We start from the raw sequence: 22,978 nt of genomic DNA on the forward strand, positions 1-22,978 counted from the left end.
ACATTACATATCTGCAATTTGTACTTCACTACATTTGTATAATGTGTTGCCCTACATGTCACATTTATGTCAAGTTGTGATTTTTTTTATTTGTTCTTTAGTTGGAAAGTAATCAACAACTTATTTGAGTTAACCGCTTCAAAAAGCATCTCTCAGGCATAAGTTTTGAAAAAGGTGTTAGAAACGTAAAATGTTTTTCATTATTTTTTTCATTCTAGTTGGGAGTGACCAACTGTGGAGTTGAAATATCAGTGGAAATTATCAGTGCCTATCCTGCGGTTAGTTGTGTCTAAAGTCCTTTTCTCAGGCAGACCACATTTACTTGAATGTTCTTACTGCAGTTAAAATAACACAATGGTTTTTTTGTGTTAAATAAAAACTTCCAGAGGTATAATAATTACTCTTTCTTATTTTGCTTAGAGGCATTTAACTCTACAGGTCATCCTGAAATTCTGATGCACAGAATCACAAGTCCAAGTGTGAACTGTGTCACAGAAGGAAAACACAATAAAAACATGGATTATTTGCAGCATTGTTCATTAAATTGGCATACTGTTGATTTATTAAAAAACATACAGGCACACTTAATCATATTTCTAGACCATTGCATACATTCAACAGTATTTTTAAAAGTACTTTCTTTTACTCAAGCAAAATGTTGATGTGGTACTTTTGCTTTCACTAAATCACATTTTTGTCTGCTTAATTGTACTTTTACAGTTCTTTGTAAAAAATGTGTTTTGTACAATTTCTACATCACTTAATATCCCATTGGAGATTTTTTTCTATAACCAGACTTAAAACTTTCCTTTTTGATAAAGCTAGTTCGACCGGCTCAGGTTATCCTGAGCTACTTCTGTGGTCATGCAAACTGACTTCTTTTTCTCAGTGTCTTATTCTACTCTTCTCCAGTTTGCATTATTTGCTGTTATTTCATTTGTTAACTTTTTGTTTTCTCTCAGTTATTTTCCTCTCCATAGAAGCTACACCTGGTTTGGCACTCCATTTGGCTGAAATATCTTCCTGGAGGACAACAACGGCTGAGAAAATGCTGCCATCGCCTAATCGTTTTCCCTCTCCTGCTATTAACTTTTCACTTTCATGAACACCAAAAGTAATCCTACATCACTTCATCTGTTTCTTCTTGTGCATTCTGCTCTGTCTTCTCAAACCCCAGTCGGTCATAGCAGATGGATTCTTGTACTGAGCCTGGTTCTGGTTCTGCTGAAGGCTTCTTTCTGTTAAAGATACATGCTTGATATGAGGGATTGCTGCAAAATCAATGACACAATGCAAGCAATAGTTGCTATGTGCTCACCCAGGAGGAGTGAATGCTGCAAGTCAATAACTTGATGCAATCTTCTGGGTTTCCTTAGAAACTTTTTAAGACTACTTAAGAGGTTTAAAGCTGAATTTAAACCTCGTATTAAAGAAAAACAGATGGAAGCTTTGCCCATCAGCAAAACAAATGTGATGTACCGTTTGATGTTGTGCAGCTCATAGGTTATTGTGGACGGTAAACAGGACTTTTGTTCAGAATTGTGGACCTTTATTGTGAAATCACTTTCATTCCAAGTGGCCACTGTCTTTGAATCCCACTGCACTGGGGATATGACGTCTCTTTTCCATTGCTTTCTCCAGCTACTGACCCAGAAGCACATGCTGCTGATGTGAAAATAGCAGAGTCAGGCAGAAGTGGGTTCTGGAACCGGTGCTGTAACTGGGCTCACACAAAACAAATCTTTTAATTTTATCTCAGACACTTTTTGTCTTGTATTCTCAGTCGCAGTCTGGTGAGCCAAAGACGGATCAAAACAAAATGGGTGAAATGGTTCAACTAGTTTGCTAATGCTACATGTGATTTTTTTTAGAACATTGGGTATTTTGAATAAAATTCTCATTGCTTCTGGAATGTGAATCCAATCCTTGTCAATAAATCATTTTAATCATTCACACTGAACAATATGTTTATGTCCTTGTACATTTTAGATTATAGAGAATCCCCATCTCTGATCAAACTGTTCTCTTGGAAGATATGTGCTTTAAAGTTAGCTTAGAAACTTATGTTCTGGGGAGAAAGTGTGTCATAGTCATTGTGGGAGTCACACGGTTGCCTCTCTTGGTTTTTCCAATCTTGCTGAGAGCAATGTACATTCCAGGATGGGAAGCTGATTCATAGACGTTATAGTTGTTGGCCAGGAGGTTCTCCTTGAACTTGCAGTCATCTCTGTAGCTTCCCTAAGTAAAACAGAGAGGGACAGAAACAATGATCAACTTCCCAGCTTGTTTTTGCTCATCATTCACTTTTTTATTTTAAAAAGAGGAAAAAGATTTATCTTCAATGCACAATGTAAATATTTAATTGCATGGCAAAGAAAAGGATTTCCAAAAGAACGTCAATTTGAGACATTTAAAATATGACAGCTATTACAAATACCCTGTTGGGATCTGGCTTAGCTGCTAGTTGACATTTTCTGAGGATTAACAGTCAACCCTTATCAACAACTTATCCACCATGAATTTAACCAAGACCTGTCATAACTATTACATTTTCCTCCATAATTCAAGCAGCTTCATGTGAATAAAGAATCAAGGGCAGTGAGGGCACTATGAATTGCTGTTTGACATTTGTCATTAAACAGAATAAGTAAGTCAAGATTGTTCAGTTGGACTTATTTGTATTATATATTTTATTTTACTAGCTCTAAAATGCTTCTTCTCAAATAAACTTGTGATATATTTATCAAGAAATGTTGATTGTGATATAAATTATACCAGAGAAAGAAGCAATACACAGATGACAGTACGTCTCTTGGATAATAGGGCTAGATATGTTCTGTTCATACACATATTCCTGTTATAACAGTAAGTCTTCAGCTTTTGTTATGAATTTACTTATGAGCAAATTATCAACAAAGTTAATCACTTATCAGAGCGCTAATTGGGAACCAAGCTCTACCCTCTTCTTTGTGTGAGAGGAGGGTGAGTGGAAGAAGCGGAAGAAGAGAGAGAGAGCGAGTGGTTGTATATTCTATATCTTTGGCTTTTTTCTTACTGTTTTTTCACTGGGTGTTTATGTTACTTGTTTAATTGTGATTTTGTGTTAGTTTGTCACATTTTAAGGGTTTTTTGTTGGGTTCGGGTGTGCCCGTCAGGCGTGCCTGGCGGGTCGGCCTCTGACGACGCCATGGAGGTCAGTGCTGGGGCTTTCTCCACACTGACAGGGAAGTACAGCGTCAAGGTGGGCGCTAGTTCTCCGTGCAGCTCGGAGGAAGTTTGTTTGGCTGTTGGTGAGGTGATTAGACATGGGTCCATAAGGTCTGCGGCTCGAATGAATGGTGCTGTGGTTTTGTTTGTTGAGAAGGTTGAGCAAGCTCAATAGTTGGTGGAGGTGGGCATTTCAGTGAACGGTTTGTTTTTACAAGTCTCGCTGCTCACGTTACCTGCAACCAAGGTTACCCTGTCAATGTGCCTCCGTTTATTAGTGATGAGTTTCTGATACAAAAGCTGTCTCGGCACGGCAAGGTGGTGTCACCTGTTAAAAAGTACTGTCAGGGTGCAAATCAACATTGCTAAAACATGTCTCCCATAGGAGACAACTGTTTATATATATAAATAGACGAGACAATGAACTTAACCTGCGCTTTCATGTCAGAATTGATTATTCTGATTACATCTCGTTTGCTACACCTAACATGAAGTGCTTTGGCTGCGGTCAGGAGGGTCATATTGTAAAAATGTGTCTCGACAGGGCCGGGCCGACCCCGTCGAGTTCAGCGAAGCAGTAGCCTGCTGCTGCTGAGCAGGTGAGGAGCCCACCTGGTGAGGCTGGGGCAGCGGAGGAGCCTGCTGCCGCAGCAGAGGAGCCCGCGGCAGATGCGGGGGAGCCCATGGTGGCAGCGTAAGAGCCCGCTGCAGAGGAGCTGGCGAAAGGTACTGTTGAGGTGGGAAATGAGTGCATGTGTGGGAAAGGGTGGAAGCACGGTGTTGTGTGTTGATGGAGTGAATAGTGGTGAGGGTGAAAGTGAAGTGGTGGAGAGAGACGGTGTGCAGGGAGATCAGGAGGGAGTGAGAGGCGATGAGTAGTATTTAGTGTGTGGAGATCAGGGAGAGGTGCAGGCGGACAGACCGAACAGTGCGGAGTAGGTTTTTGGAGCTGGAGTGGGGGGAGAGACAGGTGAAGCAGAGGAGGCGATGGAGCTGGAAGCTTCAGCCCGATAAAGAGGCGAAGCAAAAGGAAGAATGTGGTGGCTGCTGTGCAGGCCAGCAAGCAGGTAAGTAAGCTGGCTTGCAAAGAGGAAAGAGGTGCCGAACAGCAGCGACGCTGAGAGCTGGCTCTCTGACACCAGCGAGATATCTGTGTCACAAACGAGCATAACTTAGATACCCTACAGAATCTTTTAAAAATTTTTTTAGAACAAACTAAAGGATTCAGAGGAGTAAAAATTGAAAGTTATTTTCCTAATTTGAGATTATTTTATTTCTCTGCGAGACATCATAGGAACAAAGAGGTATCAGGTTTTACAGATTCAGAAGTTTTTAGACTAAAGAAAATAATGACCAAAGTTAGATTTAAATTATGCACAGTAGCACTTTATTTTTTATGGTCTTTTGGTATTTTGTTTTTAGCTTGTTACCCAATATGAATTCTTTTAAAATAGCATCTTTGAATATTAACAGGGCGAGGGAGGCTGAAAAATGTGCTTTTATTTATCAAACGCTGAACCAAAAGAAAATTGATGTCATTTATTTACAATAAACTCAGAGATGTGCCGATCAGGTTTTTTCCTGCCTATTCCGATTCCGATCACGGCTGATCACTGATACCATCACATAATTAATTTGTTTTTTTTTAAAATCACAAGCACTACCGGTTACATTATGTGGAAAAAGGAACCATAAATTTAGACAAAAACTTGCTTTTAATAACTTTTTCCAAGAAAAAAACTAAACAAAATAGGCATTGTGCAAATTGTACAATACTATCTTTAACAGACTGAAAACATATGAAGGCCTTGAAGAGGCTAAATAATGTAAAAAGTCCAAATAAAACCTCTCAACATTGCCAAAAAATTCAAGTATAAAACTTAACATTCAAAGGCAAATGCAGGTTCCATTACAATAAACCAGTGGTCCCCAAACTTTTTCCTGTGAGGGCCACATAACTTTTTCCTTCTCTGGTGGGGGGCCGGAGTCAGTTTGTAACAGAAAAAGTGAAACAGAAAAAGACGATTGCAGGAGTGCCTAAATATAAAAAATATATCGTTTTCCAGAAAGCACAATCAAATAATTCTTTCTGGGTTCTTCACAGAAAAAATCTAGGAAGGATTATAGTCTGTATTTTCCGAACTATGAGCCGCACCAGACTATAAACCACAACCCCAAAGCTTTTTATGTTGTTTAAACCAGTAAACATGCACATCTAAGCCTTAGATATCTCTGCCGCTCTAGGTTTTCCACAGCAATGCAGCAGCAGCAGCGGGGGGCGGACACCCAAAATTTGAGTAATAACAGGTCAATTGAATATCACATTTATTAGGGTTGAAAAAGAAAAAGTTGCCAAGATTAGATTTAACAGAACTGATTACGGTAGTTTCCGAACCGTAACTGTAGCAGTAAAAGTGCTGATCCTTCGTGTTGCTACTGTGCTAAATCAGTGGTCCCAACCTGTTTATTACCGCCGACCGGTCAAGACTTGGACATTTTGTTGCGGCCCAGGAGAGAAGGGAGGTGGAGAGGGGGAGGCGGGATGAACAGTCAGATAAGGCTTCTGCATGTTGGTGTTAAATACTGAATATGCCCTATTTGGGTCGTCTTGGCCCTTTTATCGCAGCCTGTGGGGTTTTCCCTGACTGGGAACGAGAATACAACTTGTTGAATGTGACAGGTAGCCAATCAAAAAGCGCAGTGACGTAGGGGAATCCCAAACAGCTGACATATCGCGCAACTGAGAGTCTGGCGGATATCGGAGATCATATGTGGAAATGTTTATTATTAAATCTACAAGGTCATTATTATGTTTATTCAGGTAAAATGTTAACTATGAAAAAAACATATTCACCTCCAAATCATAGTGCAGCAAATAGAGCGGCTGCTCCCGTCGTCTTCATCCACCGTCTTTTCTTTTTATTACGTCTTTTATCTCTAAAATGACTCCACAAACTATCACTATTGCTTCTATATCGTCATTCGTGTTTGGTTATTCTAAATTCCCTCTATGTTGGTTTTTTTTACTGGATTATCCTCTGGAATCGGGATGTTCGTGACTGGAATCGGTTCGTGCCGTGTGGCTGAACACGAACCAATCGAACCTGTTGTACTTTTATCAGCTCTGTGGTCACAGAGGTTTGGAGAATCGGCCGAGGCTCTACTCCTCTCCTCTCGACCACTGCCCAAACGCTCCGACTCTGGTCGCTATGGTAACGTTTATATATCCCTTTGAAATAAGATACAGAAGCGCCACAAAAACGAACATTTTACTTTCGTGAAAATTTTAACTCACGATAACGACTAACGGGAGCAATGAGCTTGTTTCTCTGCAACCAGACGGTCCCATCTGGGAGTGATGAGAGACAATGACACCCGAAGTGTGTTGCTTATATCCACAGCCTGCTTGGTCTCTACGTGGCAAAGCAGATTGAAGCTTCATTGCCTCATTAGCAGCCGGTTACGCAGAGCGGGGTTGTAATGTGGGACTCACCTACCGGTCCTGGATAAATCCATTCTCCTGTCTCTTCTCTGGGCCTTTTCCCCTTTGCAAAGAAACTTTCAAAAGACATCTGATCTGTTTCTTACTCATTTTGCTGTTTGTGGGCTCAATGTTGGTACGCAAGTAACCAGACATCCAATGATTCACTTCCTGCTAAAGAGCCCCCGGAAAAATCCACATATAAACGGCTTGTAGTCCGGAAAATACGGTATATGAAAAAAAATCTAAATGCTCTCTGGTATTTTTCAGGGGGCTGTAGTTTGGGGACCACTGCAATAAACAATCCTGAGTTACTGAATGAAAACTTCCTGATATCATGGCGGCTAGCTGATTACTGCTAGTTCTGAGTGGCTGTTTCTGACTGAGCGGAGTAATTATGCAGAGCAGGGAGGAAGCAGAGGAGATCGATTATTTTTTCAGATGTTATCCGTCTCATGCTAGGACAGCAAAAGTTTTAATAGGTATGTAAAAAAAAAAAAATTTGTTAGATGCTGCAGCTTTAAACAGAGGTTCGGTGTGAGAGTCACTACCAGGTGGAGCAGAAGCGGCGCTCCGTCTGTGAAATATTACTACCTGTAGCGCGTAGCAGCGGTTCAACAGCGAGAGCAGAACCAGCGTCTTACATCGCTGATTTAAATAATTTTGCAGATTATTTGTTTAGCTTTCTGACCATCATGCTAATCCGGGTGAGTGTTTGTAGCTGTGCGCTGCTTTACCTGCTATCTGATCCTCCATATGTCTTTTTTTTTTTACTGCAGTGAGCCTCGATATACAGTGGCGGAGCCAGAGGGGGGGCCAGTGCCCCCCCTGTCATCTGATTGGCCCCCCCTGATGATTGACATGTAACAGCACCAGGTTATTCCTGTACATTATTTGGAATCATTCTAAGTCAATCTAATATCTAAAGAAGAAAAACAATAATAAATATATGAAAAGAAAATGTATAAAACTTTATATAAGTCCATGTGATGACATAAATAAATAGATTTTTATCAGGCGCGATACCAGCCTCCTTTATACTCATAACAACAAGCTGATATTCTTCTCCTGGATGTTTCAGTTGTGCTGCTGTGGTGCAACTCAAAGGCTAAAGCACTTCATACCTGGTGGTGATGGTAAAACACCAATAAGTTATTTATTGATCCTCCACAAAAAGAAAAAACCGAAGAGGGGCCGACAATGTTCGTAGTTTGGAGCAGAGGTTGCGCTAGAGTTTTTTTGTTGTCCGTCAAAGAAAAAAATCATTTTATTTCCAATTTGTAGTCATCAAACGAAACATTTATTATTTCTCTGCGAGAACATTTTTGAAATCAGGTAACATTTCACGAAATGATGTGATTAGAAGACGACAGAACTCTGATCGTTTCCTGATCCCGCATCACTTCCCTCTGCGGGAGAAAAACGCTGCAGAAGCGGATCAGCTGCGCTGGTCGCTCCAAAGCCGCTGGTCCGTTAAAGCGTCCAGATCAGAGATGATTCTCTGACAGATATTGTTCTTAGTCTGATTAATAATGAGCTCCACGATGTTCTATGTGCGTAAAGTTGAAACTGTCTGCGCACCAAGTGTCAGCTGCACTTGATCACAGTCTGGTCAGAAACCAGCGAACTGCTCACTGTTCTTACGAGGCTGAGGAGGGAATCTGATGTATTAACTCAGTTAAGTTTTTACTGGTTTTGTTTTTAAAACATCAATAACGTAAGCAGTGTAACTATATATTGTATATTTGGCGTTTGTCATCTCGTGTGATTAATTGGTGTGTAACGGTGGAGCATTTATTGCCCAGCGCTCTGCGCTTGTTTCTGCCTAACGGATCTGCACTTTAATTTCTTTCCTCTCTCAACAGTCAGTTGTTATTCCTCTATTTAAACTACAATAAGTAGATCACATTCTCTTTAGGTTTTCTCTGTGTGCTCCAAACTCATTAAATGTAAACTCATTAGAAGTCCGAGCCACCATCAGGCAAATAGTTCTGGTCCGACCCGAAATATTGTTACCTGTCAAATTACCTGTCAAAACAGAGCTTCCTAACCAAGGTGTAACTCATCAACACGCATTTAGACGAAAGACGCATTTAGTTCATTGTCCATGAGAAAGATATTTTATTTGATTGATTTTAGTTGCCTCTGCGATGAACTCTTTGCGTAAAGTCTATCATGTCTCCATGTGCGCCAGTCAAAGGTTTTAATTATAACATGTCAAATGACAGAGGGGCTTAAAAAATAAAGAAATATTCAGGTTTTTCTAAAATTATATATCGACTAGGCCACTTTCGATGAATGCCCTGTAGTCTTCCTCATATATGGATGAGTGTATATATATATATATATATATATATATATATATATATATATATATATATATATATATATATATATATATATATATATATATATATATATATATATATATATATATATATATATATATATATATATATAATATATATATATATAAATATATATATATATATATATATATATATATATATATATATATATATATATATATATATATATATATAGATGTGCTCACACATTTAAAATTTTGCCCCCCCAGAGGTAGTCCTGGCCCCCCTTGGCCCCCCCAACTTTAAAAGTCTAGCTCCGCCACTGTCGATATAGCCAAACCCCGTCAAGTATGGCATTGTTTTTATGCCATATTAGATTCGTATTGTTGATGCATTTTGACCTGCTTCACCCCCGACCCCGAGGTAATTTTCCACAGCAACACGCAAACTTCCCCGTTCACCCAGTGCGTTATAGTTCCACACGACATCGCTTATGATTTGTTGCTGCACGTTTGTGCAGTGTGAAGGAAAGAGGAGACCAGCTGCACAGGCAGGCTGCGAAATAAGATGCAGGTAATGATCAGTTTGTGTGATCGGCAGCAAGAGACCGTGATCGGCAATCACCGATCATACACTTTTTCACGGAAATCGGCCGATTATGATCGGTGGCAGATCGATCAGCACACCTCTAATAGTGACAATTTAATAGTAACAGACTGGGGTAGAGAGTGGAGGGGGGACGGCATTTTAAGTCATGGCACCTCCCAGAGTGCAGGGGTGGGATTCCTCTTTTCTAGAGCTTTCACCCCAAACTCTACTGAGGTTGAACATGTTATTCAGGAAAGGTGTCTTTTAGTCAAGACAAAGTTTGATCATTTTAGTATAGTTTTTATTAATATTTATGCTCCTATCACCAATGCAGAGAAAGAGAGAAAACGTTGTTTTTTTTTAATTGGGGAAAGGTTGTAAGATTGTGGGTCTGATGATTATGTTTTTATAGGTGGGGATTTTAATTGTTCTGAAAATGAGTTTTTAGACCATAATCATGCAGAGCCGCATCCAGCGGCCCAACATTCTCTGCGGCGGCTTGTCTCGTCTCATGACCTGGTGGATGTATGGAGGAGGATGCACGCAGGCTCCAGGCAGTATACATGGTCCCACATTAAAGAAAACCGAATCTCTTTAGCTCGTCTTGATCGTTTTTATTGTTTTGAACACCATTTTAACGTGTTTAAAACATGCCAGATTTTACCGGTGGCTTTTACAGATCACTCGTTGCTTATAGGTAGTGATTTTATTAGAAACATTTTACCTAGAAGCGCTTACTGGCGCTTCTAGGTAAAGCTTGTTCTGATGTGATAACCTTGTGTTTTTAATGGTATTTTGTGCACTTTATCATTGTAAATAAATGTTTTGTTAAAAATAAAAAAATATGTATTTTTCTTCTTCTCTTTTCGACTTTTTCCCTTTAGGGGTCGCCACAGTGAGTCATCAGTCTCCATGTAACCCTATCTTCCGCATCTTCTTCTCTCACACCGTCTACCTTCCATGTTCTCTTTCGCTCCATCCATAAATCTCCTCTTTGGTCTTCCTCTAGATCCCTTTCCTGTCAGGTCCAACCTCAGCACCCTTCTACCGATGTATTCACTGTATCTTACCAACATATTCATATATTTAACTTGTTCCCTGTGTCTTTTACTTCTTAACAGATGAGTGAGTGAGCAGAAGCTCTAACCCACGTCAATCCTGACTCGTTCTCTCCTGAGTGAAATTAAAGCTGCAGTATGTAACTTGTATAAATATTTTTTCACATATTTGTTAAAACTGTCATTATGTTTTGACAGTATGATAGGAGACATAATCCGTGAAAAATCTATTTCCTCTGCCTTCTCCCAGTGCTAGAAACAACCAGTCAGTGGCAGGAGAGTTTTAGTGCTGTCAATCACAATCTCATGTAGTGTTGCTCATCCTTCCTCCTCGATTTGTGCCATGCTGCAGCTAGCATAGCACAGAGCTGCGCAGATTCAAACTGTGAATGTCAGTTTAGCTAGCATAGCTACGGATAACGGCAGATAAATGGTTTCATGTAATAAGTTGTTTCTCCGCCATTAGCACATTTAGCAGTGAGTGAATGAAGTTGATTGACAGTGCTAAGAGCGTCTTATTGGTTGTTTTCATCAGAACAGTGCATTACTTTAACCAGTAATAGTAATTCAGGAAGAAGATGGAGGAGATTGATTGTTTTTACAGATTATCTGCCTCATAACAAACTGCCATGACAATGTGACAACTTTAACAAATATGGAGAAAACATTTTTTATTAAAGTTATGCACTACAGCTTGAATAAAATGCAACTACATAGCATTTTTGAGAAGTCTGGATTGCTTTATATGTATTTTGCATGTTTCTTTTGATTATTGCTCATGGGGAGAGACATTTCAGTAAAACTAATAGAAAAAAAGTTAAGCAACCTACTTGCATACTGGATGTGGACTGTTGGATGTTAAATTCATGAGCAGTAAATATTGTGCTAATTATCAGTATTAAACCAAAGAAAGCAAGGCAGATGCAAGCCTTTAAAATTGTGACGCTTTTTAAGGGTCAAATATACTCAAATTGTAACAGCAGCTGCGCGGGGGGCCCAAACAAATTTTTTGTCAGGGGGCCCACGATTTTTGGCAGGGCCCCTGGTGATGACAGTCCATTTGCTATAGTAATATAGTAATAATAATGATATAATAACGCAACAATCATTAAAATTTGTGCTATGCTTAATAACCATTATTCCAAATGATCCCATAAGTCTGTGTATAGGGGTAGATGCAAAATTTGTTTGAAATCTTAACTATTTCTTTCAGGTGTGATGGAGAAGGGAAGCATAGCTCCCCTGGCCACTGCCTTCCTCAGCAATTTCACTTGATTCTCATCTCCCTTCAGTGTTCCATCTGAGATTTCTTCCTATGAAGTAAATTTCTTTGGGTTAATTTCAACCACTCAACGAACTGAAGGAGTTGTTGTGAAGAAGGATGTCGATTTTTTTGTGTTGTTTTTGAAATATAATCTGCCTGTAGAGGGGTTGTAGTTTAGCATCACTTCCAACATGGACTGAATGGAAGTGAATGAAGCCATTCAGTCCATGTTGTCCATGTTTCCAAATATTAAGCAATTGAAGTCAGCGCAAGAGGCATGTCAAAAACATTTTACTGATAGCAAAGATGTGACCCTACTATCTAGGGTTGTTTAGAGTGCTTGCACTTCTAAGCTTGGAGTAAGCTATGGCTAGTAAATATATCTGTATTATATAAATGACACAGCAGGCTCAGCAGATAGAAAATTAGAATAACAAAACTCGAGCATAAACAAAATGTTTCACTTTAACTTAAACTGCAGGTGTGTCAATATCTGATACATTTTTGTTTTTAATTCAGGGAAGTTATTGTAAGAGAAAGATTTTAGTTGAGTAAAAGTACAGTTTAGTAAAACTATTCCGAAAAGTTTTTTCTCAAAACTTTCAAGTAAATCTGAGTCTGTATTTGGATCAGTTCCCTTTGTAAGTCAGACCTTTTCAATGTTTTAGGGGTTAGCATCAAACAAGTACAGCATATCAAAAGAGTAAGTATTGCAAATATACTATCTGTTGGAATAGGAGCTGTTCATTGTAATTTATAGGATGAATCCTACGTCCCCATTGTAACATTCAATTAATTGTAGTTTTTCCACATGTTTTCCACTTTATTGTTGTGAGCTTTAATTTTCCACCACCAAATAAGAAATGCAGTGAAAATACTGAATTACATTATAATTAAACTTGCAAAATCAAAAACTATTTATTGTTCCATCAACAAGATCTGTTTATAAAACAAAACAATGGAAAAAAAGTGGGATCTTGATTGCAAATTATACCGTACTGTTAATGGTCTGCCAATGCCTGTTTTATCAAACATAAAAGTGATGTTTTACACCAAATACTCCAAAATCAAAACCTTAGTTATGCAGAGAAAAGTTGTATCTTACCGAACCATAAAGTTTCCCCTTGTCACTCATGGCGATGAACAGACCACTTCTGATCCCATACAAAGTCACAACTCCTCTTTCCACTGGTGAAATTTCTAAAAGGCCTTGAGGGAAGAACTGCAGTTATAGATTATGGAGAAACCAAATTTGAACAGAAATAATTCTTACTCCCAAGTTGGACTAAAGACAAAGTGATATTTTCTGTCCCTCAAATGTTGACCTCACAGAATTAATTATTGAGAAGATTTAAGCACTTGTTTAGTCAAATGAGTACAGTAATAAACTTAAGCAATTTGACCCCAGAGAGCAACAGATAACATATTAATGTCAATTGGTGTTGAAATCTGCAACACTGGATGGCACGGGTGTGCATCAAGTTTTAGTGGTCCACTCTGATTCTATATCGATGAGTTACTAGACAGAAAGCTACAAACTACACCAAGCTCCTCTTGTATATCTGGAAATACATTTCATTTGAAAGGATTCTTCATGCAATCTAAGTAAGACCTATCCTATGATAGAAACCATCTAGAAATATGCCTGACACATTATTACAACTTGTGTAAACATTTTGGTCGTTAAGACTTATACGACTTGTATGTTTAAATTTTGAGGTGATTGTGACTATTCAACAGAGTCATAATTTCATCATTTTCACAAACATGTCATAAGTGATTAAAATATCTGAAAAAGCAGAGTTGTACATGAGCACTGGCATTGATTTACAAAAACATTTGCAACCTGCTTAAAGGAATGAGAAACTGCCGTTATGATGCTCACCAGGGACAGATAAAGACAGAAAAATCTTCATCTGTTAGTTATAACTAACTAGATAGTTATAACTAGATAGTTATAACTATCTAGTTAGATAGTTATAAGATAGTTATAACTAGATAGTTATAACTATCTAGTTAGTTAGATAGTTACAAAACAGACAGTTTGGTAGGGGAGTCAATGACTAGAGTCCTTAAGACCAACATATCCTTTATGACTTAGTTTATTTTTCAAATTCAATTAATTGAAATAAGAAATGCGTCACAAAATTTTAAATCTAAATATAATAGATTGACAGATGTTAGAAATTCAAATTAAATAATTAGGGGAAGAAAAAGGAATTGAAATATTTTTGTAGCTCATTTAATTAGTTATTGTAGATAGTGAAGGCTGTCCACAGAACATCTCCTGTAGCAGTCATTATTGAAATGAATTTGAAGAAGCCTCTGACTAAAGATACTCTGTTTTATAAGACAGTCTCATAAGGAGAATTTTCAGTTCAATCTGGAGAGACTCAAACGGAGAAAGAAAGCGATTAATAGAGTTTAATGACAAAATGAACATGAAAATAAACAAAATCCTTTGGCGTTCAGGCCCCGGCCGGGGACGTCAAGCTGGTCTTCGATAAGCTCGATGAACATTCCTCATGCAGCATAGGAATGTAGACCCCCCGGGGCCTGTACTGGTGGCGGCGGTAGGAGGAAGATGAGGCCTGAGAGCCGGGAGCAGAAGGTGGAGATGGGGCAGAGTTGGGTTGATCGCAGTTAGTGAGCAGAGGAGGCCATGGGTGAAGGTCCTTTTGAACTGGAGCCAAAACTGATTGGCTGGAGCGAGGCTTGGACCGGCGCTGATAGGTCCAGGTTGTGAGAGGGAAGCGCTGATTGATGAGGCAGGTGCGACTAGAGTCTTCCAGACTGAACTTTTGTCAAGACTCCATTTGTCAATAAATTTCTTGATTTTATGAAGAATTCTTTTCTGCACCATCACCTCCAGAGGTTCCCCAGTCATTCCCAGTAGAAAAATAGAGCAGGACCAGAACAGAACCAGCCTTCTTTATCAGGCTGTTGAGCCTTTTTAGGTCCCTGGTTCTGATGCTGCTGCCTCAACAGATGACAGCAGAAAAGATGAAACTCTCAACAACAGACTAATAGGCAATCTGAAGCATCTTGCTGCAAACTGTGAAGGATCTCAGCTTCCTCAGGAAGTCTAGTCTGCTCTGTTTCTTCTTATAGACACTTCACTGTTGCATCTCCAGTTTAGATTGTTGTCGAGATGAACACTGAAGTACTTCTACTCTTCAACCACCTCCACTTACTTTCCCAGGATGGAAACAGGATTTGATCTAACCCTGTTCCTCCTGAAATCTAAAACCATCTCCTTTGTTTTGTTTACAGTCAAGATGAACCCACACCTTGACACAAAGTGGTCCAATATGGAGACATATTTCAAATTTGCTTTCTTCTAAATAAAATTCCAAACTGCACTCAATTAATTGTTTTGTAATTAAATAAATCCCATTAATGTAAAAATGAAAAATGTTAAATATAATTTCATACAGAAGTAGTTCGAAGTCCATATCTACAACCAACAAAAACGAATCAATCTTGCACGTTTTGCTTTGAGTTACTAAACATAAATCTTTGTGTTGGGAAGACTTCTGGATCTGAGATGGCAGCAATCGCTTCAGAGTGTCCGATCAGAGCACTTATTAGATTTGTGTGGATGCTGAACAAATCAGGAAAAGACCAGTTCAGTTTTTACTCTTTATATAGAGCAGTGTTTCTCAATATTTTTTGGGCCAGTGCCCCCGTAGCCTTTATCCAAGTCCCTCACCGCCCCCCACCAAAGAATTTGCAGGCTACTTTGCACTGACCATTATTTTATAATTAATATTACTATCACTATTGTAGATGTTTTGATTCTTATACTTGTTTCTGTATTTATCATCAAAAATAATTTCCCAGAGAACAAAAAAGCCATGGGAATAGGAATTATTTTCACAGGTGTCTACAAAAAATGCAATGAACATTCAACTTAAAAGGCCTAACGGCAGCCAATCAGACTGGAAAAATATTCTTATTCTTTGCCATTTTCTAGTTGTTAAATATTACACAAAATGACCAGATAAAAGATGTTCAACATGCCAGTTTAAACTTTGAACTATTTCCAAACGACTGAGCTCTGCAACATTAAAACATGGATAGAACTGTAACTATATTAATCATAACTCTTCTTCTCTTCAGTGTTTCTGTAGGTTTCTGGTGGTGCAGCTCTGTGCTGCCTTCAGGAGAATGGGACATCAGAGTATCATCCATAAAATTTCACCCACATGGCATTTACTGTGCAAACCAGAGCTTTCAGTGGAAAAACTAAAGTTCCAGATCCTTTTAATGCCGTGAGACAGAAACATGGATTATATCTTTATATAGAACTGTCTATTGATTTATAGATTAATAGTTTTACTGGACAGAAATGACAAAGAACAAATCTGGTTCTTAATAAAATCCTAATGAGTCAAATTCAAAGTGTCATGGAGTCATCAGCCTCATGACATTAACACTGACATGAAAAATAATGTTGAAAAAATAAATATATCAAATCTAATTAAAAACATAAATAAGTGATGTTATTTACTGTTATGGTCTGTAAGATATATTTATTCTCAGTACTAGATGTGGTCTCAACAAACAAATGGCATCAACAATATTATTTCACCTTTTACCTGGAAATAGTGTCTGTTTATTCTTGCCATACTGTTCTCTGTATTAATTATTGCTCAAAAGGTCTTGCCATACCAGTTTATTCCTCTGTATTTACTTTAGTTTCTTAGTTTATACTGGCCTTTTGTTCTTTCATTCATTTCCATTTAGTTTCCTTTGATTATTATTATCTCTTGATGTATTGCTATGTCCACTTTAGTTTCTTTCCTGTTGCTACATTTATTTGATCGTTTATTGACCATCAGTAATCTTCATTCATCACCTGCTGCTCCGCCTAATCGTCATGTGTTGATTTTTCACTGTTCAGCAATGGATTCTCTGTTTTTCTGCCATAATTCACACCTAGTTCGTCGGTCTGTTTTATGTCCCGCTTCACCTGTTTCAGAGTTTTGCGCAATGTGTGCCTGTTTTTTTTTTTTTTTTTTTAACCCCCTAAGGTGCAGGGCGTATCGATGGGGAAAAGGCAGACTGACCTTTAACAACAACGGCAACAATTTCGGTATTCTGATTATTGAAATTTAAGTGCTGTGGTACCGTTGTTCCGTCACCCTCGACCCGTTTCATACCGGACCACTTACAGCACCGTGTTAACGCTATAAAATGAACGCTCTCTATCGTGGTATCACCCATGGATGGATTTCTTTATTTAAATGGGTTCATTTTTCAGAGGGATACACAGTGAAGGTATCGTCATTTTAGTAATTACATGTTTATAAGAGCGATTTTCTGTTGTCCTTCCATGGAAGCGGGCAGCCTTCAAACGGAAATAAAACACTTTTTAATATAAGGTGCTGCTTTGACATGATCACAGAACTGCCAAAACATATGTACAAAAATACCAGACAAAGTGAATCACAGCAACGTCATCAGCCGATGTAACGCTGAACTGATGCGGTGAAGCTACCAGGAGCAGGAGAACGGAGCTGCGCCAAGAAGCTACAAACACTGAAGAGAAGAAGAGCTGCCATCGATACAGTTGCAGCAAAGCATGATTTAATGTTACACAATACAGTTTTACCAAGTTGCTCAAAGTCTAAACTGGCATTGTTGTGCATTTAAGGTGTAAAATTTACCTTCGACCAAACGCCCCCCAAAGGAATCTCAGTGCCCCCCTTTTGTAAAAATTTCCGCCAGCGCCCCCTGCCGTCCTCTGAACGCCCCCTGGGGGGCGGTACCGCCAACGTTGAGAACCGCTAATATAGAGGGTTGCCAGAATGGACATGAAGCAGGTGTAAGTGTGTGTGTGTGTGTGTGTGTGTGTGCGTGTGTGTGTGTGTGTGTGTGTGTGTGTGTGTGTGTGTGTGTGTGTGTGTATGCGTGTGTGTGTGTGTGTGTGTGTGTGTGTGGTTCTGTAAACAAACAGTATAATACAATAATACAAGCCAATTAGAACCACGGTTACAATGTAAACATAAAGATAAAGCAAAGCTGTAAATACAATATACAGCTAAATAAACTGACACATTACCTCTCTAACAGAAACATAATTGGATGAATGGTAACATTAAACTTACAGGTTTATGAACGCACACAGTCATTCGCTGCTTTTTTCTCTCTGAGGTTACCAAGCTGCACACCTGCGTTGCATTCAGGGTGCATAGGAAATCTACACAACCATACCCTTTTGTACACTTTGCCTTTAATATTACTAATACTCAAACTCCTTATCTCCCACTAATCACAGATTTTCATTCTTCTGATAGCCTCTATGCAACAATAATGTTGCAAAAAGAACTTAATCAGCAAAGTTTCTATTTGTTATATAAGGAGCAGACAAAACACAGTTAATGTAACATTTATAGTTTGCATAATGCAATGGTAAACATCTATATTGAAATTGAATAACTACAACCAATCTGTGCTTATTAAAAATAAAAATGTAGTCAATGTATAAACTATTTGACAAATTCCTTACATTAATCAAGGTCTTTGATATTATTTTTATCATGAAAGGTCAAAAATACTTACTGTATTTGTTTTCATTGTGTACTCCTGTTATTTTTCCATTTGGTAGGACCTGAATATGGAAGCCGATGCCCACGTTACAGTAAAGTCTTCTAAGTCTTTTTATTCCCAGGAGATACTGTCCATCTCTTTCTGCATCTTCTCTTTTGTTCAAAGTGAAGCTGCTGCTGCTGTGCACCAATGATCTGGCATTGCGTGTGCTCTGTTTTGTCCTGCTGAGTGTAAGAGTGGCATATAAGCTGCACAAGAAGATCCCATACAAGAAAAAAGAGATCTTGGACCTTGAAAATGACATACTCTATATACCAGTAGTGAAAGCAACTCAGGTGTAGCCTAAGTTTTTCACTTACAGGCAAACATAGAGATAAAAACCAGCATATATTCTAAAAAATGCTTACAATTCTGGATTTCTAAATGGTGAAAATCACTTGTAGAGTGCATACTGAAACATCCCTAAACATCCAACTCTGAATGCATGTTGTTTTTCTTTTGTATGACTTTTTTCTGGTTTTGCTTTATCCTCATACAGTCACACACCTAGTAACAGTCCAGACTTATATGCATGTTGCATTACGTCACATACCACCTGCTGTCTTGTTTATCTGTGAGTCACAGGTGCTGTAGAAGCACAGACTGAAAATACATTGAACATGCAGTGACAGAAAACAAACATAGACACGCAAGCATTTAAGCAGGAAAAATAATAATGAAACACAACTGTTAGTGGCATAAACCCAGGTGCTCCTCTTGCGCCATTTGAAACCAATTGCATCAACTGTTTGTAAATAAGAATAGCACACAGGTGGGACCAAGTCATTGCTTTGCAAGTCACAAGTTAGGTTTAAGTCCTTCTACCCAGGTCTTGAGTCAAGTCCCGATCAGACTTAAAAGGTCCAAGTCGAGTCCAAAGATAAAACAGGGAAGTCCGAAATCAAGTCAGAATCCTAAGCTTTTAATTTCGTGCCTTAAAGCAGAGGTGGGGCGCGCCCCCTATGGGGGCGCCGTGCCACTGCAGGGGGGGGGGGGAAGCGTCTGGATGAAAAAAGACAAAAAAACCCCCCCAAAAAACAAAACATGAATGCTGTATGCGCTGGGTTTTTACCTTAGAATGGCCAACTCTCTTATTCCTTGGTCAATTTGATACAGTAGGGGCTTCCACACTTCCCACATCTGTGTCCTCTGTCACTTTTATCAGCAGTTAAAACTGTTTAATCCGTTGTTAACATGTCGTAACCTGTTTTTCGGAACCGCCTTTAAACGCAACATGAGCGTTACAACCATACCATACCATACCAACTTTATTTATAAAGCACTTTAAAAACAACCACAGCTGAAACAAAGTGCTGTACATTAAAACACAACATAACTATAATAAAAGACATAATATAAGGATAGACGCCTCATGGACCGCTCTCGCCTATTGTCGCTGATGAGATTTAGGGCGGCCATCTTGGAGCGGTACACCACTCCACTCAGTTTATGTGTTTAGCAGGCACAATGACGTATCAGCAGGGGTGAAAGTAAGGGGGTACGGCAGGATACTGCGTACCCTTAAAAGATTAGTGGAGGTACGCAGTACCTGCAAGAGAGGGGAGCGGCTGTCTGCTGTAAAACATGAATGGATTCACTGTGCAGCCGTGAGTTCACCCACTAATCAGCCGTGACTGCTTAGTTTTTCAAGAACAATCTAAAACACGACTTAATCAGTTAACAAATAACTTTTTTCCCATTTTATATTGTTTCTGAACTGTTCGTGCTTTGCTAGAGCAATATGTCGATCGTGGAAGGTTTTGAGTTTATCTCGGCATAAGGTGACAAACTGAACGCAACCAGGACGCTGAGACCAGCATATCCTCATCTGATTGGCTTATCAAACCATTCATAACTTTAGGAGAAAAAACAAAGAAAGAAAAATCAACAAAACATGTTCAAATGAAAGACCCAACAGCAAAAATAATCTTGGTGATTATTGTTTCTACAAGGTGTTGCGCAGGGCCGTGCAGAGACCAGTAAAGGGGCAGGTGCTCAACAAAAAAAAAGGGCACATCTAACCACATTCTAGGACAGAATATTAACAAAGCCAATGAACTTTAAGAGTTTAATAAACAATGATAAATTACAAAATTGTGAGATATACAATCAAAGCTAACGAACATCTCTATATAAAGCATACAACTATGCATATGCAAGACATTTTATTAGTAATTTCTTTCTGCAGGTCTACTTTGTTCTAGGAAAGTATTGCAATATTCAAACCCGTAATTTAGCAAGATATGTAAATCAGAGCTAAACCACCAGACATATTTGTCTTTACAGAATTACACTATTAAAAATATGAACAAGGGCACAATGCAACCTTTTAGGTTGCATTGTGCCCTAAGAAAACAAAAATTAAATTGTTAATGCTTGTCACCATGAGAAAAGCCTACTGAGTTTTGCTTAAAAAAAAATTAAATCACACATTTTTGACTCATGAAGTTAACTTGTTTTGCAAAACAAACTTATTTGCACTTGTCAGAAATCTTTTCTTGGTATTCTAAGTTTTTGTTTATGACTCAAAGTTTTGCTTGTGATTCTCACATGATGTCGTGAGCAGGGCCTAAAATCACAACAAAAGATTTCTAATGTGTGCAAATAAATGTTTGTTTGGTAAAAAAAATGAGTTATTTAATTAAAAAAAGTCTTTTAAACAAAACTTTTTTTTAAAGGAATCATTACAATTCCAAAAGTTTTGATTACAATTTTATTTTACTTAACCGAGGTTAGTTTTTTTTCCCCCCATTGAATAATTAGAAAACAAATTTAACTCCATGCTCTGTGAACCAGACCCTAAACTTAAAGTCTGGGTTGATTTTTTTCCCCTTCATTAATGACACACTTTTATTACATACATTAAATCTATCATGGTAATTCAGGGTCAGTTATTTTTAATTCTAAATTAATATCCTTGTTGGACTATTGTTTAAGTGTTATTCTCCTTCAAGATACATTTACCAAACGCCAGAATAAATGAAATGTACATTATGAAGCAAAGGAAATTAGAAGATCGGACATATATCCATTATGGAGATGATTGGTTTTGGACGGGCGATGTGCCCTTATTGCATGAGCAATACTGAAGAATGATATCATTAACGATACAGGGAAGAAGTTTTTAGTTATCTTGCTTTGCTAGCAAAGTCGTTAGCTAGCAGCTAGCTAATAGCACAGCAACAACAGCCTAATGTCTGTATGATAAAAATACTGAATCGATAGATAAGAACAGTTTTTCCTCACCTGGCTGTTTCCTCCCGCTCAGTACTTCTTCAGAGAAAGGCAGACGCAGAGGCCTGTCAGTGTCTGTTGTATTTCATTACCTCTCTGCTTAAACCGCGACTCCGAGTTGAAGCAGAAACGATACTTCAACGTTTTCCGTCATCTGACAAGTAGCTGGTCTACTCCACTTTATTCACCAAAAACTTTTTATTTTATTCACCAAAAATGGTTCTATAATCTGGAACGTTCGCTACGTTGAGCTCCAGTTAGCCGCCTTATCGCACTGCGCGAGAGGCAACTGCGTCATGCGTCACGGGCAAAAGGTCAAAGGTAAGAAGGTGACCGGAGGGCTTATAACTTTAATACATGTTTTTATGTGTTAGAAGAGGGCTTAGAAAATAATAATACCAAAAAAAAAACACTGACCAAAAGGGCACTTGGGATCAAGGAGCAAAAGGGGCAGGTGCTCAAGCACCCCAACTGTGGTTCCCCCTATCAGTATGAGAGTCAGGGTGAGGAGGCACCATGTTAGGAAGAGAAGTGGAAGCTGCAGGATCTTCAGAACAAACAGGTCATGATGCTAGGCTACTGATTATCCCTCTGTCTGGAACAGGATCAATAGAACCAGTTTAAAAGCTAAAATGAATGGTTGTATGCCAGACATGGAAAACTGGGATGCACTCCATGCCATGATGTTCAGGATTTAGGTCTCATGGCATCTCAATGTGTCAACATTGCAGCCAGTGGGCTGAAGGACATACAGCTTTATTTTGTAGTAATTCAAGAGCTACACAGCTTTTATCACTTCGCAAAAAAACCTCCAAAGCACACAAAGTAGTAATATCTATCTATCTATCTATCTATCTATCTATCTATCTATCTATCTATCTATCTATCTATCTATCTATCTATCTATCTATCTATCTATCTATCTATCTATCTATCTATCTATCTATCTATCTATCTATCTATCTATCTATCTATCTATCTATCTATCTATCTATCTATCTATCTGTCTGTCTGTCTGTCTGTCTGTCTGTCTAGATATCTATCTAGATAGATAGATAGACTGAATGTATTAAACTGAATGTATTTAGATGTATTTAATAAAAGTAACACGGTTAAAACAATGACAGAGGTGTTTCAGTAAGATAAGGAACAAGACATATAACAAAAAAAAAGACATTTTGTGTAATTATAATAAAAGATAATTACAACCAGGTTACATTCACCCCCCTAGAATTACACAAAA

At 38.5% G+C, this 22,978-nt stretch overlaps 1 protein-coding gene across 2 annotated transcripts; it reads right to left on the minus strand.

The window, feature by feature from the left end:
• Nucleotides 1-1,923: 1,923 nt before the first annotated feature.
• Nucleotides 1,924-20,871, minus strand: LOC145553809 (fibroblast growth factor 4-like). 2 transcript variants are annotated; one of them, XM_081612815.1, is made up of 3 exons: nucleotides 18,475-20,871; nucleotides 13,013-13,116; nucleotides 1,924-2,238 (listed from the first exon to the last, which is right to left on the minus strand). In XM_081612815.1, the coding sequence occupies exons 1-3, from the start codon at nucleotides 18,764-18,766 to the stop codon at nucleotides 2,062-2,064; spliced, it is 573 nt and encodes a 190-aa protein (XP_081468941.1). In that variant the 5' UTR covers nucleotides 18,767-20,871; the 3' UTR covers nucleotides 1,924-2,061. The 2 variants fall into 2 exon arrangements, 1 of the variants encoding a protein (XP_081468941.1); XR_014089857.1 differs by lacking the exons at nucleotides 13,013-13,116; nucleotides 18,475-20,871 and adding an exon at nucleotides 6,701-7,531 and having other exon boundaries at nucleotides 2,149-2,238.
• Nucleotides 20,872-22,978: the final 2,107 nt, after the last annotated feature.

The sequence above is a fragment of the Poecilia reticulata genome, chromosome 11 (genome assembly GCF_904066995.2).
Source record: "Poecilia reticulata chromosome 11, P_reticulata-male-v2, whole genome shotgun sequence".
In the NCBI taxonomy this organism is placed as follows: Eukaryota; Metazoa; Chordata; class Actinopteri; order Cyprinodontiformes; family Poeciliidae; genus Poecilia; species Poecilia reticulata.